Source organism: Antechinus flavipes, chromosome 1, assembly GCF_016432865.1.
Source record: "Antechinus flavipes isolate AdamAnt ecotype Samford, QLD, Australia chromosome 1, AdamAnt_v2, whole genome shotgun sequence".
NCBI classification, from domain to species: Eukaryota; Metazoa; Chordata; class Mammalia; order Dasyuromorphia; family Dasyuridae; genus Antechinus; species Antechinus flavipes.
The window spans coordinates 505620838-505639734 of record NC_067398.1 but is presented as its reverse complement, the minus strand read 5'-3'; the positions used below and the strand labels follow the sequence as shown (position 1 = coordinate 505639734).

At 32.8% G+C, this 18897-nt stretch overlaps 1 protein-coding gene across 1 annotated transcript in view; it reads left to right on the top strand.

The window, feature by feature from the left end:
* Positions 1–18897, top strand: part of LAMA1 (laminin subunit alpha 1) — a 183702-nt gene that overhangs the window by 37019 nt on the left and 127786 nt on the right. Inside the window, exons 2-3 of the mRNA XM_051970426.1 lie at positions 1642–1812; positions 2743–2855. Of these exons, the coding sequence (XP_051826386.1) occupies positions 1642–1812; positions 2743–2855 (284 nt within the window). The remainder of the gene's footprint in view (positions 1–1641; positions 1813–2742; positions 2856–18897) is intronic.

Below are 18897 nucleotides of genomic sequence, written 5' to 3'. Positions count from 1 at the left end.
CTGGGGTATCTTAACATGTTTTGAGTAGAACAGTAAACAGCAATAGATATTGTCATTCAAGAAACTGAATTCCATCCTGCCTCTGCTGTTTAATTCTGATGTGATCTTAAGAAAGCCACTGACTGCTTCCTTATATATAAAGTCAAGATAATAAATCTTGTATGGTTTTCCTTAGATTATGAGGAAAGCATTTTTTAGATTTTTAGTACTAGGGGAAAAAAAAAAACTTTTTTAAAGAGGAGGAAGAAAAAAGTGCACAGCAGAGAGCAAAGAAAAACTTAAAAGGAAGCACAAAAGCTGGGTAACTTTGAAAACAATAAGTAGTATTTATTACATAGTTTTTGGGGTTTTTTAAAACAATCTGCAATGGAAATTTGGAGTTTTATGTTGACTGCTGTGTATTTGTAAATCTTTTTTTTTTCCTTTTCTTATTTTGATTTAAAGTGTATAATTAATAAGAGATTTGTTTTAGAAAGGGATTTGTCTAGACCTTTTAATAAATAAATGCTTGTTGAATGAATAACTGAATTTCCTAAGCATGTAAACTAGAGATATGTATATCACAGTTTATGATGCTGTGTTATGTGATGTTATAAAATATGATGTGATCCAATATGTTATAGTAAAATCTTAGCTAGTTTAATGGGAAATTTTTGAAGTAAGAATTTTGTGAGGTTGAAAATGTTAAATGATTAATTAATAATATTATATAATGTGATAATAAAAATATAATAGATTTTAAACATTTAAAATTTTAAAAATCAAGAAGTTTAATTTCTTTTGTTATTGAATTTGTGTTTTAATGTTGTAAATTTTGTTTTATTAGAAACATTTAAAATTATTGGTATGGTTTAAATGTTAGATCTTTTTCTTCCCCAGTTTCTTCTCTGTGAAATATAATACTATCCATTCTTTCCTAGATCTTTTGCAGGGATTTATTTCTAATTAAAGGAAAACTAAGCAACTAAATTAAAAGTACATTTCAACCACATCCAGATGGAAAATCTCTTTATCATATGCTCAATTGTTTTTTAGATCTGAATGTCATCTTCCAAGTTACATTCTGTTTTACTAAAACAAAACAAAACAAAACAAAACAGGAGTTACTATTCTCTAAATAGTAGAGAAGATTGAACTTTGTTTTCCAAAGAGTCAGAATTATATTATTCAGAGTTGATTAATGATAAAAATCAAATTTTAACAAAGGTGCTATAGAAAACAAATGTTTAACATTGAGTTTAATAATATTTTGCATCCTGATTATTTTATTCTGAATTTTTTTACTCTAAATCTAGTTCTATTCAGGCATCATATATTGAGAGAATGAGGGGAAAAGAGAGAAAGAGAGACAGAGAGAAACAGACACAGAGTCAGAGAAAGAGAGAGACAGATTCACAGAGAGAGGAAGTGGGAGAAGGAATATCCATAGTTCATGATGAGAAAAATTAGGGGAAACATGAACACAGAATGAATATTTTGTTAAAGATTAGGCTATTTGAATTTTAAAAATGGAGATATACTTTGGGTCATCTGAAACAGATAAAATATAATTTTGATTGATCCAGAAAGAGAAAAGAGACAATCTTGTCCTGTTGGTTTCAAATGCCATATCTTAGTAATCACATCCCTCTTGACTTTCAGGTTTATTTCCTGCCATCTTGAATCTTGCCAGCAATGCTCACATCAATACCAATGCTACCTGTGGTGAAAAGGGCCCAGAGATGTTCTGCAAACTTGTAGAACATGTGCCAGGACGACCAATCAAAAATGCACAGTGCAGAATTTGTGACAATAACAGTGCTAGTCCAAAAGGCAAGTGTGTGACTTCTAATCAGTGTGAAATATTCTGATGTTTATTTTTACATAGTGAATTCCTAACTTAATTATTGTTTTCACTTTCTCTAATGTTAATTTTTACCAGTACTGTGTTGTTCACTTTAGACTAGACCATCATTTTTTAATTAAAGCTTTTTTATTTTTAGAACTTTATTATTCAACATTAACCCTTACAAAACCTTGTGTTCCAATTTTCCCCCTCCTCTAGATGACAAGTAATCCAATATATATGTGAAAATGGTAGAAATATTTATTAACTCCAATTAATGCATACATATTTATACAGTTATCTTGCTGCACAAAAAAAAATCAAATCAAACAGGAAAAAATGGGAAAGAACACAAAATACAAGGAAACAACAACAAAAAGAGTGAAAATGCTATGTTGTAAATCACACTCATGGCTCTTTTTATCAGATCATTGGAAGTAGTCTGAATCATTTCATTGTTGAAGAGAGCCACATCCATCAAAATTGATCATCCATCAGAATTGATCATCGTATAGTCTTCTTGTTGACATATACAATGATCTCTTGGTTCTGCTCAATTCACTTAGCATCAGTTCAGGCCTCTCTGAAATCATCCTGCTGATCGTTTCTTACAGAACAATAATATTCCATAACATTCATATACCACAGTTTATTCAGCCATTCTCCAATTGATGGGCATCCACTCAGTTTCCAGTTTCTTGTCACTACAAAAAAGAGCTGTCATAAACATTTTTGCACCTGTGGATCCCTTCCCTTCCTTTAATATCTCTTTAAATATGCACAGTGATAACTCTTTGGGAATAGTTCCAAATTATTCTCTAGAATGTAGACCACCATTTTTTAAAAGTTGTCATTGTGAGAGAAATTTTTATGAAGAATTGAATAGCCGCATGAATACTTTATTTTTTTTAAAACAGAACGTCATCCAATCTCAAATGCCATAGATGGTACTAACAATTGGTGGCAGAGTCCAAGTATTCAGAATGGGAGAGAATTCCACTGGGTGACAATCACTCTAGACTTAAGACAGGTAAGTAAAACAAAAGACCTTAAAGAATATACCTCTTTCTCAGATCTCTCTTTTTTCTATTGCCTTTGAAGGAAAACTATTTGCTTTGTCTTATTTTTATATTTAATACCATTGCTTTGCCAGTATCCACCTAATATATAAAAATAATCACAATTTCTAATCTCTTATTTTTCTACATTTTCATATAACTTTTTTTGAGGAAGAATAAAGATTGTATGCTTTGAGATTCTTAGAAGAACCATTTGTTTAAAAGTGTTGGATTAAAGAGACTTTGGTTCAAATTTAGATTCTGTTACTATGTGTAATATTTGGGCTAGCTTTCTGTCATAGTCAGACTCAATCTCAGTCTGACCTAGTCTCCTCCAGCAGTCTGCCAGTCTGCCGTCTCAACCATTCTCTCTCCGACTCTGACTTTGTCCCCAGTTTAAATACCCTATTACAATTATATCATTAAAGTATATTGTGCATATGCCAATCAGAGTGCTTGATTACATTATTATATCACTAGAAAACCATTATCTCATCAGTTCTACTAAGTTAACACCTTGTTGTAAGAATATCATTATATCACTAAGAACCATTATCTATCTCATCAATTCCATTGAGTTAATACCTTGTAAGAATCCTTGTTTCAAGTATACTTGGCCCTTTACAACTTTTTACCTTTGTAACTTTGGACAAGCCACTTAATCTTTGTTTTTTTTTAATAACTTTTTATTGACAGAACCCATGCTAGGATAATTTTTTACAGCATTATCCCTTGCACTCACTTCTGTTCCAATTTTTCCCCTCCCTCCCTCCACCCCTTCCCCGAGATGGCAAGCAGTCCTTTACATGTTAAACAGGTTACAGTATATCCTAAATACAATATATGTGTGCAGAACTGAACAGTTTTCTTGTTGCACAGGGAGAATTGGATTCAGAAGGTATAAATAACCCGGGAAGAAAAACAAAAATGCAAGCAGTTTATATTCATTTCCCAGTGTTCTTTCTTTGGATGTAGCTACTTCTGTCCATCCTTGATCAACTGAAACTGAATTAGCTCTCTTTATCGAAGAGATCCACTTCCATCAGAATACATCCTCAAACAGTATCGTTGTTGAGGTATATAATGATCTTCTGGTTCTGCTCATTTCACTTAGCATCAGTTCATGTAAGTCTTGCTAGTTCTCTCTGTATTCATCCCACTGGTCATTCCTTACAGAACAATAATATTCCATGATGTTCATATACCACAATTTTCTCAACCATTCTCCAAGTAATGGGCATTCATTCATTTTCCAGCTTCTAGCCACTACAAACAGGGCTGCCACAAACATTTTAAGCCACTTAATCTTTGGCAAAGAATTCTTTGCCTCAGTTTCTCTATCTGTAATATGGGGGGTTGGACTCAGTAGTGTTAAACCTAAGAATCTTTTCTATTGATTTAGAAAACCACAAATTAACAGTATCCATATTATATTGCATTTTAATTTTGTTAAACATTTTCCAGTTACATTTTAATCTGGCTTTGAATTCATCAGGGAGTTGATCCACAAGTTTGACATTGCTGAACTAGATAATCCATAAAATATCTTTTAGCTCTAAATTTTGCTTCTATAGCAGTAGTCATATAGCACACTTTATGTTATATATTTTTCCACTTCTTTGTCTTTGTTCATACCGTCCCTTAGGTTTCTTCACCTATTCCATCTAACTTTTAAAATCCAACTCAGAATCTACATCCTATATGAAACCATCCCTAATATTTCTTGTACTAAGCACACAGTGGATAGAGTGTTGGACCTGGAGTCAGGAACAACCAAGCTCAAATCTCAGCTTATATCTTTATTAGTGTTGGATACTGAGCAAATCACTTACACTATGTCTGCCCCACTTTCTTCATCTATAAAGTGAAGTAATAGTAGGACCTACATTCCAGGATTGGGAAGATTAAGTGAGATCTTTATACAGATCTTTGCAAACTTTAAAATATATATTAATGGTTATCAATAATGATGATAATGATGTAGTCCTAGCTTTCCTGTTCTTTACTGTATCTAACATAATACTACATCTTCTTAATGAAATTATGACTATAATTTAAAAATAATTATGTTTGTGTTAGAATTCATTACTAGAATATTAGTCATATAAGGACAGAGACCATGTCAGACCAGAATAGAGACCATGTCAAAGACCATCAGGATCTCATGCCCTTAATCTATTTTATCCCCAAAGATGTAGATTATGGAGAGTAGCATGAAGCATACAACTGAGAATGTAAGGAACCTTAGATAATCTAATTCAACTCCCATTACTTTATAAGTGAGAAAACCAAGCCACATAGAGATTAAGTGGCTTGTCTAAAGTCACAATAGTGGCAGAGCTGGGATTTAAAATTAGGTCCTCTGGCCACATAATCAAACCACAGATCTTGATAATCCTTTAAAGTAGGAAAAAAAGATGGAATCAGATGGGAAGTGAGAGTAAGAGGAGCTACAGATGGCATTCTCAAACTAATTTAATTTTTTTAGAAAAAGAATTAGAATACCCATCCACCTTAACCATCTGGACCCACAGATTTTATATATTTTAAAACAATTACTCAAAATATCATATTTTTAAATACATTTAAATCCATTGAACAAACCAAAATGGTTCTTCAGAGAGTTAAAACCTCCCCATGGGATTAAAATGAGCATCTTTATCACAAAAACAAAAAAAAAAGTATCTTTGAAAACTATAATGATTTTAATGGAGAATGTTTGGGATTCTTTGAATAAAGAGTGGCTTATACATGCATAGAGACTTAAGTAGAAGACAAATAATAGTCTGTTGTGTATGTCCATGAATGAAATTCCTTTGATCTCTAATAATTACTTTGAATAATGTAACAAAGTGTTTTAACTACAAAGATCTGTTCACAAATTTGGATTCTCAGAGAATTATGTACTCAAAATATCACTTGTTCTTAATAATAAATCTCTGAGCTCAGTATTTTCAAACCCTTTTTAGAAGGAGAGAAAATTTATCCTTCTTTACCCTGGGATTTATTCTTATCTCACACAGAGGGCCTGAAAGAATGCTTCTCCAACAGATTTTTCTTTTCCATGATGCTCTCATTTATTTTATTTTTCAAAGGTGTAAATAAGTAGTATAATCAGTTTCATCCTTCAATTATTTGACATTATGTAAATTGGTCTAGGTAAACAATTAAGTATTTTAAATATAATTTCTCCTAATAAGTTTTAAAACATTTTATATTTGAAAACAATTTATTTAGATATTAAATTTTTCATTGCTTTGTGTCATTTGTAAGAGAGAATTTTTTTCTTTTAGATTTTGACTTAGTCTGAGAAATCCAGAAAAAAATCTGATTTTTAGACTTGTCAGAAATAACAAAAAATAGTTTAATTAAAAATTTAAAAAGTAAACATTTACATATATATAACCACTCTTGACATTTCTCCTTCCTTCTCAATAATGGTAGAATCATAGATCTAGAATGCTGAGTCAGGATTTGAATTTGGTCTTCTATGACTCTAAGTCTAACATCATTTTAGCCATTATGCTTACCTTCTTCTTGGCTCACATAGTATTATCTTTTACAATTTGAATGCTTCTCGTGATATATTTTGTCTTCTTTGACATCTCCATTCCTTATTATAGTAATCTCTTTAAGGACAAGAACTACCATCATTTAAAACTTTCAGCACCTAGGACAGTGCATTGTATACAGGTGGACATTTAAATGCTTACTATTTATGCAGTTAGAACTTGGTTGGCAACAATAATTTAATTCATTTTAATTCAGTGTTTTGATGTTGGTTTAAAACTCACGTTTTTGCATATTTTGTGTTATTTGTAATTAACAGGCAGTGACACTAATAATGACTGCATTATCTGATTGTCTACAGATGATCAATTATGGGTTATATAAAGTTTAGGGACAATTCTGTCCTTTGGTTATTCCTGATATCAGGAATATTTGAAAAAAGAGATACAGTGTGTATATATATAATATATATATATATATATATATATTTTTCTTTTTTTTCTTCTTCAAGACGTTGTTTGGTAGGACAAACAACAAATCATAGACTTTTCCGAATTGATTCTGACTATTTGGCTTATGAAATTGCATAAATATTTATTCAATACATTGAGTGTTAACTAGAAGTTATGTACTTTTAAGAACTGAGGCTATGACTTAATTATTTATGGGTCATTTTGAACAAAGAGGAAAATAACATTGTGGGTGGTCTAGAGACAAAATAACATTGTGGGTGTATCAGAATTTTTTTCCCTGGAGTTACAAATCCTGATTCTTAACCTTGCTGGCTATTGGTGATAAATTTTAAATGAACACTGCTGAGAAAGAGTTTATATTGTCTTGTACTTTCAGGAAATTTCTTTTATTTATTAGCTATAGTACTTCTTTTGGGTATCTTAAATTTATTCCCTAAAATACTTCTATCATGGCAATAGCTCTTGAAGAGGGTATATAATACAAACTTAATTTAATCACATTAGAGATGAATTGTAAATGGGAGAATGAGAGATAAAAGAGAAAGCAGTGCAATATATTGGTAAGAACACTGAATCAGGAGTGGAAAGCTTGGGTTTTAAATTCTACCTCTAACAATTGCTACCTGTATTAAATGAATGCTACCTTTCTAAATCTCAATTTCTTTGTCTTTTAACATTAGAAGATTGAACTAAATGATCTGAGAGGTTTTTATCAATAAGTCTATGAGCCTGCAAGCTAGACTTCTTAGACATTTAACAATAGAGACGAGTTTTCTCTAGGAATTTTATATTCATAAATTGGGATAAGCTTGAAGGAATAGGGTAGAATTATAGTTAATTGACTGGCTATTGTATTTATTTCTTTGGTTGTCTACCCCACTTCCACCCAGAAATCATATTTACTATTTAATAAATGATCTCAGCCCTTTTTTTTCATTTTAAGAAATATTCATTGTCACCCCTCCCCTTCCCCCCACCGGGCTTTCCCTCTAACATATTATGGCCTGCTGGCCTCCTTTGTCTCAGAATGAAAGGATATTTTTCATACTCATTTCTTGTTTTTTATTCCCTTCTCCCTTTTACCCTTTTTTCTAATCATCTCTCTGTCTGTCTGTCTGTCTCTGTGTTTCTTTCTATGTTTCTATCTCTGTCCATCTCTGTCTGTCTCTGTCTGTCTCTCTCTTTCTCCTTCCTTCCCTTACTCTTTCAATAGGGGTGGAGAGAGTACATGACCTGTAAACTATCCCCAGGCACCTTTTTGGATCCCAAGACCTATTGAAAGAAATGTTAAACATGATCTTTAGAGAAGCCTTATCAAAATTTCCACAGATTTTGACAAAGAGCTATCACCTATTACTGATGGATGGGTCTAGGTTTTTATATTCTTTCTTTCCTTTAAAAATTTTCCAATCTCCTCATATGTAGGTTATTGCTTGAATACTAGCCATTAGTTTTTAATTGGTTTCTACCAATCACCACTTGACAGGTGGCTTTATTTTGAGCATTCCCTAGAAAATGAGTATTTCTTGGCTTACTCACATCCAGAACTCATGATCTCATATCATTCTCCTCTGCCCGCCATTTGCGATTTTTTAATAGAGATGACAGATAGTTCTTATCTGTTACTGATATAATGTTATACATATTCACTCATTTAATTCCTCATCTTCATTTTTTGTATTGTTGTTGTCAAGGTTGTCTCCAAACTGGATACTTTCTTATAAAGCTCATCCATAGCTTTTCTTGGTGCTTTTGTTATAGTTAGAAGAATTGGGTGCTGTCCAATATATGTCCAAACTGAAAATTGAATCAGTGTTTTGTCTCAGCTTTCTAAAATGTTAAATCTGGCTCAGAACTTTATTGCCTGTAGTTAGAGGTGTGAATCAGTTAGTACTGGTATTTTAGAAGATAAAGTATTTTCTGTAAAATTGTAATTATTTCCAGTGTTATTGAAAACAAAGCTGCAGTTTGAATTTATGCTTTGTATTCTATGTAGGTTTAATTAGGAAGTAGCACTTTGTTATGGGAGCGTAATCATAGAAGGTTCTTTGTTCCATGTGAACCTTGGGACAAGAGTTGCTTGTCTGCAAAGTTTTGCAGTATATGGATTGTAAAGCCTTTTCAATTTGGACGCCTAGTTCAAAATGTGAGTATCCAAAGTATAGCTAAAAGTTTATATCTACATTCTCTATATAGGGAGAGTTTATTTCCTAAGTTAAAATAAAAGAAAGCAATTGAAAAAGTTTAACTTGAAGCATACTTTAAGGACATTAAGCCATCAGTTGCATGAAAAGAGTTGCTTCTAATTACAAATGAGCTCATTAAAGGGATTTGGTAGAATCTCTGAGAATGTGTTAGGACGTAATTGAAGTAAATATATAAATATGAATATAACAAATTGCATTTGTCAAATATTTTATTCAGTTTTTTCTTTAATATAATAATTTCCTTGACCAGTTTTAAGTACTGTTGAATTTGGTTGGGAAAATGAAAAAAAAATTAGAAAAAAGACTTTAGCTTGTGATATTTAAATAATTATTTGGAAGTGCAGAATATTATGTCTAATTCTTGACCTTCAAAAATAAGTTAGAGAAGCTATTTTATGATTTCCAATTTTTTTCTTTTTCTTCATTGTTTTTAGTTTTCCCAGAAACCTCTCTTTTTGTAGTTTTTCTGCCTTCAGGCAGAGAAACTTAAAAAGATCTTCCTTCTCCTGAAGAAAAAAAAAATGCTTTATTTTTCAAGTTTTTGTGAAATGAACAACTGTTAGGGCTATAAAATGCAAAAACAGTCAAAATTGTACATTTTGAATTACTCAGTGTTTACATACTTAGCAAGTATGAACAAGTGGACATAATTGAAGCCAGCCTAAAAGATTTAGCTGAGCTCCCTCCCCTTCAACCTTAAGAAGTTGTTTTTTTTTTAAATGTTAAGCTTCATTATGAGCATTTTGGCTATCATTTCAAAATATTTAGAATTTGGTCTCCCAACTCTGCTAAGACAATTTCATGTAAATAATTATATCTGTCTTAAAGGAATGTGTGGTCCATCAATAATAATCCACTTCAATACAGTTCTTCCCCCCTACAATACTTACTGGAAGGATTGTAAGCCATTTTTAGTCATAAAAATTGGCTATAAGTATAGGACTAGTACAATAGTGTGCTCTTTTAGCGGTTTCATTTTATGGTAAATAAAGTATGGTAGAAATATGTAGAATAGGAGAATTGTTCAATATTAACACTGAATAATAGTGAATTTACAGTCTTGCTTATTTTCAAGATTTGTTTTGGGAAGTAATTACTTCACAGTATTATTGTTTCTTGAAGAATAATTCCTTCAATAATTCTCTAACATTGTACTTCCATTATGAAATTTCATCTAACTAGTCCAATACATACTGATCTGTCTTTACCTGTTTACACAGTGTATACTGATCTGAACACGTTATCTTTATTAAGAATTCACTTTGTATCAATTATAGAATTTTAAAACAACATAATTGGAAGCAATCTAGGTCAATCTTTTCATTTTATGAATGATTACAAAATGCTTGTTTTTCCTTTTCCTTTTGTTTTTCTTTTATCTGTCCAACTAGATTATATATTCTAAGAAGTCAGGAGTTTTGTTTTATATCTCTTTGTATCTCTGGAATCATATTTAACAGACAATTATGTTATTTTATCTTCTTTTTTGATTTGTCTTTCATGTTTATCTCTTTTTTATTTTTTATTTTGAAAAAAATTTCTTTACAACATTATCCCTTGCACTCACTTCTGTTCCGACTTTATCCCTCCGTCCCTCCACCCCCTCCCCCAGAAGGCAAGCAGTCCTATACATGTTAAATAGGTTACAGTATATCTGCTAGATACAATATATGTGTGCAGAACTGAACAGCTCTCTTGTTGCACAGGGAGAATTGGATTCAGAAGGTAGAAATAACTCGGGAAGAAAAATAAAAATGCAAACAGTTTACATTCATTTCCCAGTGTTCTTTCTTTGGGTGTAGCTGCTTTTGTCCATCATTGATCAATTGAAACTTGAGTTAGATCTTCTCTTTGTCAAAGAAATCCACTTTTGTCAGAATACATCCACATGTGACAATCAATTATTTAAAAAGTTTTTATTAGCAGCAGTTATGTGGCACAATGGACAGAGAATTGGGCTTACTATCAGGAGTATTCATCGTTATGAGTTCAAATCTGGCCTGTGACTCTTGCTCTCTGTGTGACCCTGGGCAAATCACTTCACCCCGTTTGCCTCAGTTTCCTCATCTGTAAAACAAATTAGAAAAGAATATGGTAAACCAGTCCAGTATCTTTTTTTTCCACTCAGTATCTTTGCCAAGAAAACCCTAAACCAGATCTCACAGAGTTGGACAGTAGACAGCAAAAACAACAATTATAATGAAATCGACAAACATCAAGTAATTCATTGATTGCTGATTTGTATCACAATTTGTTTTGTGTATTATATGCTTTGTTCTGTTTTAATCATATAACTCTAAGTATTAAAACAAAAGATATTTTCACATACTGAATTAAATAAAAAAACTTGTTATTAAACTCAGTAAGTATGTTTTCTTTTTCCCTTGGGTTGGAAAGAAGCCTGGAGATGTCTTAATTTCTGGAGAAACACTTCTTTGAAGAACACAGGATACAGTTCAGAATCCCCTCTAGCACTGTCATTTGTTTTGCAAGAACTTTGCAAAACTGTTGCTCTTTCTCTCTTCCCCTCCCCCTTTGTCAGGAAAAAAATATGCCTCTTTGATAACCACTTAGTGAAAACTTCAATTACAATTCTCAAATCCCTGTAATATTATGTCCTCTTGTGTCTTCAATTGGCTTTTAAATTTGTGAATAAGCTAATGATTTATGCCAATATAGTTTTCTTTGGAGGCAAAACTGAAATAGGATTATGTGCCATGTTAAATTGATACATCCTTACTGAAATAGAGTTGCATTTTGACTGTGGTACTTCTAGGATTGTAAATACTTTGAAAGGAAGGCCAAGATGGGAATCTAAACTTTTTCTCTTTCCCAGTACCTTTTACATTGCAAATGATATAACTAAGTAGATTAATTGAAGATATATCCAAATTTCACAGTGATTAGATACTCTTCTTCAGAAGTTCAAAATGCAGTATAGATTTTTAAGAGAACTTTTCTTTATATCTTAAAGATGTGGTGTTAAGCTTTGAAATCCTTGAGATCTTAGATCGAGGCATGGAAATGGGATGCATAGCTAACATGGTAGGGCATAGGTTTCTGAGAGCATAGGATCATTTATCTAGGAGGTTAGAAGTACCATAGAAGTAATCTTGTTCAATTTCGTAAATTGTTGCTGTTTTTCAGTCAATTTTCAATCATGTTTGACTCTTTGTGATCCCATTTTGGGTTTTCTTGGCAAAGATAGCAGAATGGTTTGTCATTTCCTTCTCCTGCTCATTTTACAGATGAGGAAACTGAGGCAAACAGGGGTAAGTGACTTACCCAGGAAAACACAGTTAAGTCAGATATTCTATCTACTGTGCCATGTTGCTGCCTAATTATCAGGAAGAAGGTGATTATTTCTGCTCTGGGTAGTCATGCCAAACCTTGATCTGTTATTAACAAAGGTATAAATGAGAGTGGTTAATATCCTTCTCAGTGCAGGGGAGAGGCAGGATACTGATAGGTGAAGGCCAACTCTAAATATATGTCTGAGAGGAAATTATTTAACCGGAAGCCTCTTGACATAGGGAAGAACAATGAATCTAGAGTAAGAAGAATTGAGTTCATATTCCAGCATTGTTACTTGTTTGAATTTGGACAAATCATTTTCTCTGTGACTCAAGTGTTCTCATCTTCTCATCTATGAAATGAAGGGTTGTACTAGAGTCCAGGGTCCTTTGTTAGTCTAAATCTTATTATTAAAATCAGCAGGTCAAATTAAGTATTACAGTATACCATTTACATTTAGAAGTGCCTTTATATATTGAATATCTTGTTATTGGATGTTTCTTATTAGTAATTAATAGTCATCTCTAGGGTATGGGAAGGGGAGGACAAAAAAAATTATTATATATAAATTATATCTACACATAATTTATTTTGCAGGTAAATGGAATAGCAAGTTGTATATAATACTCAGTTTCATGTGCAATTATTTTTATTATTCTGTTATGGAAATTCTTGTTTAATTCCACAAATTATGAATAAAATAAATTAGTATAAAATTAAATAGTACAAAATTTATATGAGCAGCAGTAGTAGTTGTTGTTGTTGCCCATTCTTGAAAAGGACCATGACATTAGGAAGGTGATGCTATGATAGACAAGTGAGTTGGATTTAAGTGAAGGTGGGCTGTGCAAAGTCTCACTTCCTTTTCCAGAGTCATCAGGATAAGTAGTTGTGCACAGCATTCTCTGACAGCTGCATACTTAAGTGTTCTATAGTACCCACATACATTATGATTGACTCTGTGTACCTATAAAAAGGCTCTTGGAAATATACAAAAACTCATGCAGCACTGATTTACTTTGTTCTGCTCTTTACCCTTTCAGTTAAGGTAAGGAAATTAGGTCTGGGGAAAATTGTTGATTCAAATTAAAATAAGCAAATGATTAGCTTTGGGAACACAGCTGTGCAAACTAAAGACCTCCTGAGAAATTGGGTAGATGTTCTGAAGCTTCAATTTGGCACGTGCAACTTTGCCAATTAAAATCGTGGAAAACACATATACCCTGCCTCAATAATTTAAAAATCATGAGAATATTAGTATCAAAAGTTTTTAACCTAATCCTGTGCCTTTTGTGGAGGTAATCTCTATAGAATAGATTACTTCTATATATAGAGTAGCCTCTTCCTGGAACCCAGAATAGAGGCTTAGAGTATTTCCTTCATGGACTTACCTCCCCCCATTCCTGCTAAGAAGCTCAAATTATGACCTCCCTTGAAGGACCCCTAGTATAAAGCATGCTTTGGATTCTCTTCATCCGTTAAAAGCTTACCAACTCAAGGACAACTATTAGCTAAGGTAAGAAACCCTATATAATTGTTGTTTTTAGATTATGCTGTTTTACAACCAGTAAGTTAATATTTAATTTGGTAGGCTTAAGTGCAAACAACATTTTTTAAAAGTGTCTAGATCACCAATTTATCTCACAGGGCCAACGATAAGGAATGCCTCTGACTTCTTATAGATTTTAGAACTCCCTGAATCTAGTGGCTTTCTTATTTTACAGATGGGGAGGCATTTTTGTTCTGTGGAAAGAATGCTTTCTTTGGCATCCAGAGGTCATGGCCTCAAATCTTGGCTCTGCTGCTCACACACTAAATCTATGAGTCTATGAAAGGCAAAGATTTGTCCAACCATCACATGGAGAGCTAGTGGCAGAATCAGATGGACCCCCACCCACTTCTAACCTCCTGCCACTAAGCTATCTTGCATCTAACATTATCAGGACAGTGGCTGATAAGAAGCTATAAACTATCACTAGTATTGTTTGAAAGTCAAAAATGGAGAAATCAGTAGTGTTTTGCAAATATTTATCTCTAAAGAAATGAATTTCAAAGCATTTAAAGTCCTAACTTTTTAGTCATTTACTGTGTTAGCTCCAACAGGATTCTATTTTTGTCCATTTATTCTAATTTATCTTTCTTGTTAAGGTTGTTGCTTCTTCAGATTATGATTTTTTTTACTTTAAAATTATATAGATATTCAAATGTATATATATATATATCCCTCATGCTTTGAAAAAAAATATATTTTGTATTCTATAACATCAAGATACTGCAATTTATTTAATCCACTTCCTTTGTTGGGCATTTAAGTTGCTTCTTTTTCCCTCTTTGTAATTGCAAAAAACACTCCTCTAACACTCTGGATAGTGTTTTGTTGATCTTGATAGGACAGTTTCAGATTATATTCCCTATAATTAACTTTTGGGACAAAAGTGTGATTGTCTTTACAATTTTTAATGAGAACTTCCATATTACTCCCCATATATATATATATACATATATATCATTTGTTATTCTACTCAGAATCAGAGAATTTTATCACTGAGAGGGAACTTAGTGGCTGGTCCAATAGTCTGTGATCAAACCTATCCTTGAAAAAGAATTCTTTCTACATTCTTGTTGATAAAGTGTTATCTTTGCTTAAAGACATCCGAAGAGGGGAAACCAAATATCTTGGAAATGGAATGTTGTGGGGGAATTGCAAATATCATATTAGAAGTCTGGAAAGTTAGAAAGCAAAAGGGAGTGGAGGGCTTTAAAGATCAAATAGACAACTTTCAGATATTGAATCTTGGAGGTAATAGTTATTGTAGCGTTTTGTGTGTGTGTGTGTGTGTGTGTGTGTGTGTGTGTGATAACAAGATGAGACTTTTGCTTTAAGAAAATCACTTTGGCATTGGAAGAAAAGATGAATTGTAATGGAGAGAGACTTGAGTCAGGGTAACCAATTAGAAGTTTATTGCAGTTGTCTAAGTGAGTGGTAATGAGGGAGGGAGGGCAAATACTAGGATATTGGCTACGTGAGAAAAAAAAAGAGGATATATAGTAAAGTTACTCTGCTATGTATTAACAGACATCTTCAAATACTACTGATACACTGAAAATGACAAATGAGATTTAATTTGATTTTCTTGAATTAAATGAAAAATGATATAACTTCTGATAAGAACTTTTCCCTATTCCTTTTCCTACTCTAGATTATGATGATTTCCATTTAGCTCTAAAAATACATAGCCTATATCTTTATATTGTGTTTCTGTGACTTTCTAGCCAAATTTGACTTTCCATCAGTCATCTATCTCGAGCATCTGAGCGGTTCTTAAGAGTAATGTTCTGAAATTTTTTGAGTCATCAGAAGCAATATGCTTTAAAATTGTACTCTGTAGGCCAATTGTGGTAAAAAAAAAAAGATAGATAATATTCTTAAAGAGTTTACTTATTTTTGATATTCCAATATAGGCATTGCCTTTGGGTTGATGGAACCTAAATCTTTAATTTAGACTTCTACTGTTATCACTAATACCAATAATCATTTGAGGTGATAAGATTGGTTTCTTTCTGCTCCTTCAAATATTCTCTTCTTGTCAATGAGATGTTTCTGCTTCTCACTTCATTTTGTATAATGAAAAAAAGGCAATCATAGGGTTAAGGTCCAGTATCCTTTGACTGTCACAATGTTGTGACCCCTGACCTCTGTGTTCAATTCAGGGAGCAAGGAATACCTCAGAGAGTATTTTCAGGGACACGGTTATTATTGATCTTGTGACACTGCCTTCTATTCCTAAGACTTTAGGCAGCTTGTTAGCCGAATTGCCTCAGGAATACATAGATCGTGGATGAATACCAAAATACCTTGGACAAAATGTCCCTCCCCCCAATTCCCAAGTCAAACTCCTATGCCACAGAGATCCCACTTGAATCATCTAAGTCTCCTTTTAAAGGGTTCAACTTAGTAGAATGGCCCAGCCATACTAGCACAACCCCAGAAGTTCTTCTTTTCCTATTTTTATCTTTTGCATGCAGGCAGCCTTGAGAGGGAAAGAAGCTCCTGTTGTCCTTGGGGATATTGTCCTTAGGCGATAATTTCCCTGCCCTACTTTCCTTAGTTTTGGCATCTACCTGGAGAAATGGATAGAGAACTTGCTTAGAGGTCAGGAATACTCATTCTGACCTCAGAAACTTACTTACTGTGTGATTTCAAACAAATCTATTGTTGTGACTCAGTTTCCTCATCTTAAAATGAGCTGGAAAAGAAAATGGCAAAGCACTTCAGTATCCCTTCCAAGAAAATCCCAAATGGGATCATGAAGAGTTGGACCTTATAGAATAGCAATTTCTTTAGTCTGGTAACAACGATAGGTTCATCGTCCACATTTTGATCTTCAAATATAAATCATAGTCCTTTCTTAGTTAATCAAATTGCAGTCATTTATTAAGTGCTTTCTATGTGCCAGCCACTGTGCTGAACTTGGGAGTTACAAAGAAAGGCAAAAACCACAGAACTTGCCCTCAAACGCCTTATCCTTTAATGGGGGAGACATCATTATGTACATATAAGATATTGACAACATAAATAGAATGTCATCCGAGAAAGAAGGCATTAGCATTATGAGCTGTTGTTAAGAAAATATTTTTTTAAATTAATTATATTGGTACTATGAAATAAACCACATTCATAAACCTAATTTGCTTTGGTTTTCATTATTATTGGAATGCTTATAGATACTCTTTTCTATGACAATTAGGAGTTGTGAATAGTATTTTAGGTTTGTACTGTAAATTTTATTTTCTTATAATTATATATTTGTCTAAGGATAGAAGATAGGAAGAAATAGATTCAAAAATGTAATCTAGCAATATTATTTAAGTTTATTTAACTAGGAGTTGTGAATAGTATTTCAGGTTTGTACTTTAAATTTTATTTTCTTATAATTATGTATTAGTCTAAGGATAGAAGATAGGAAGAAATAGATTCAAAAATGTAACCTAGCAATATTATTTAAGTTGATTTAACTATTGTCTTGATTCTCTTCTTGTCAAAGAACTAGTCCCATTTGTTTTCAGTCAGATGGCTGGTTCTCCTTTTTAGCCATTGCAATAGGGAATATATCTCATAATTTGAGAGATTCTTAATATAACCCTCTCATTTTACTGATGAGGAAAAAAAAATACACAAATAGAGAGAGTGATCTGCCAAAGGTTTCAAGATTAATAGGTGGCAGAATGGTTGTTCAAATCCAAATCCAAGCAGTCTTTTCTCATCCCATCATGCTGAATTAGAATGAGCTATCCCTGTTTAGAGAATTGGTGTGAATTCAATTTATCACCCCTCATTAAGTACATACTATCTAAAACAGTGTAATGGAGCAGATAGGTTGGCACAATGGATAGAGCACTAACCCTAAGATCCGGAGGACCTGAGCTCAAATGTGGCCTTAGACACTTAACACTTACTAGTTGTAGGACCCTGGACTAGTTGCTTAATCCTGATTGCTTTGCAAAATAAAAAATAAAAGGAAGGTAATGGATAGAGAGCTGGTCTTGGAATATGGAAGACTTCAGGATAATTCTCCTTGTTGACACCTTAGGTGAATCACTAAACTCATCGCTCTAGGCAATTGTCTTAAAGATTAACTATCCCAGAGGAAGTATTGGTTTGCTTTAGTAGACTCAATTTCTTCTCTGGGAGTTCCGTAGACTAATGAAATCACAAATCTCTTAACAAACAAACACACAATACATTTTTCTGTGTTCAGAGTTACTAAAACAAAATACATATCTTATTGTTAAGTTGGCAGGATTTTCAAGAGGTGAGTGATATGTGGTTCCTGGGTGCCTTATAGTTTGTGTGATAATCTGGTGAATCACTAAACTTTCGTAGAGATAAAAATTGCTTTTCATTCATATGTGAAGGGCCAACCTTTGGAATCATGGCACCCTAACTTCTAACCTGTAAATGAGAGAATCCAGCTATGTTCACATACACACACCCCACACATACACACATCCTCATACTTACCTATCTCAGGCCTATTTGAAACAAATGTTAATCTATTACAATTAAAGAACAATGCCTATTTGAAAATTCTTATTGCTGTGTTCTGCTTCATTTTGCTTTACTTTTTTCCCCTCACTGTGGTTGTTTTGTAACACAGGATAACTTGAAGGAGTGATCCTCTGCTTTGAAAGCAGATTTAACATTAGTTATATCAGCTGCATTTCTAGCAAAAGGGTAATGACTTTAAAACTAGTGAAAAACCTCTGTGTAATCAAAAATAGTTCATTTGTTGTTCCGTGGATGGTGAAATAAGTGAAGAGTCAGTTAAATCAAGCATAGAGAAGAGGGGAAGAATGATCATGTATTCTTTGTGGAGAAAAGAAAGCTGTGTTTTCCTCCATAACCTAAAAAAAATCTGAAATGTTGTACATTGTTGGTAAATCCTGATATTTTTATAATTTAAATTCTTTAAGAATAGTGATTGTTTCATTTTCTTTATTTGTATTCCCATTGCCTAGCCTATCATACA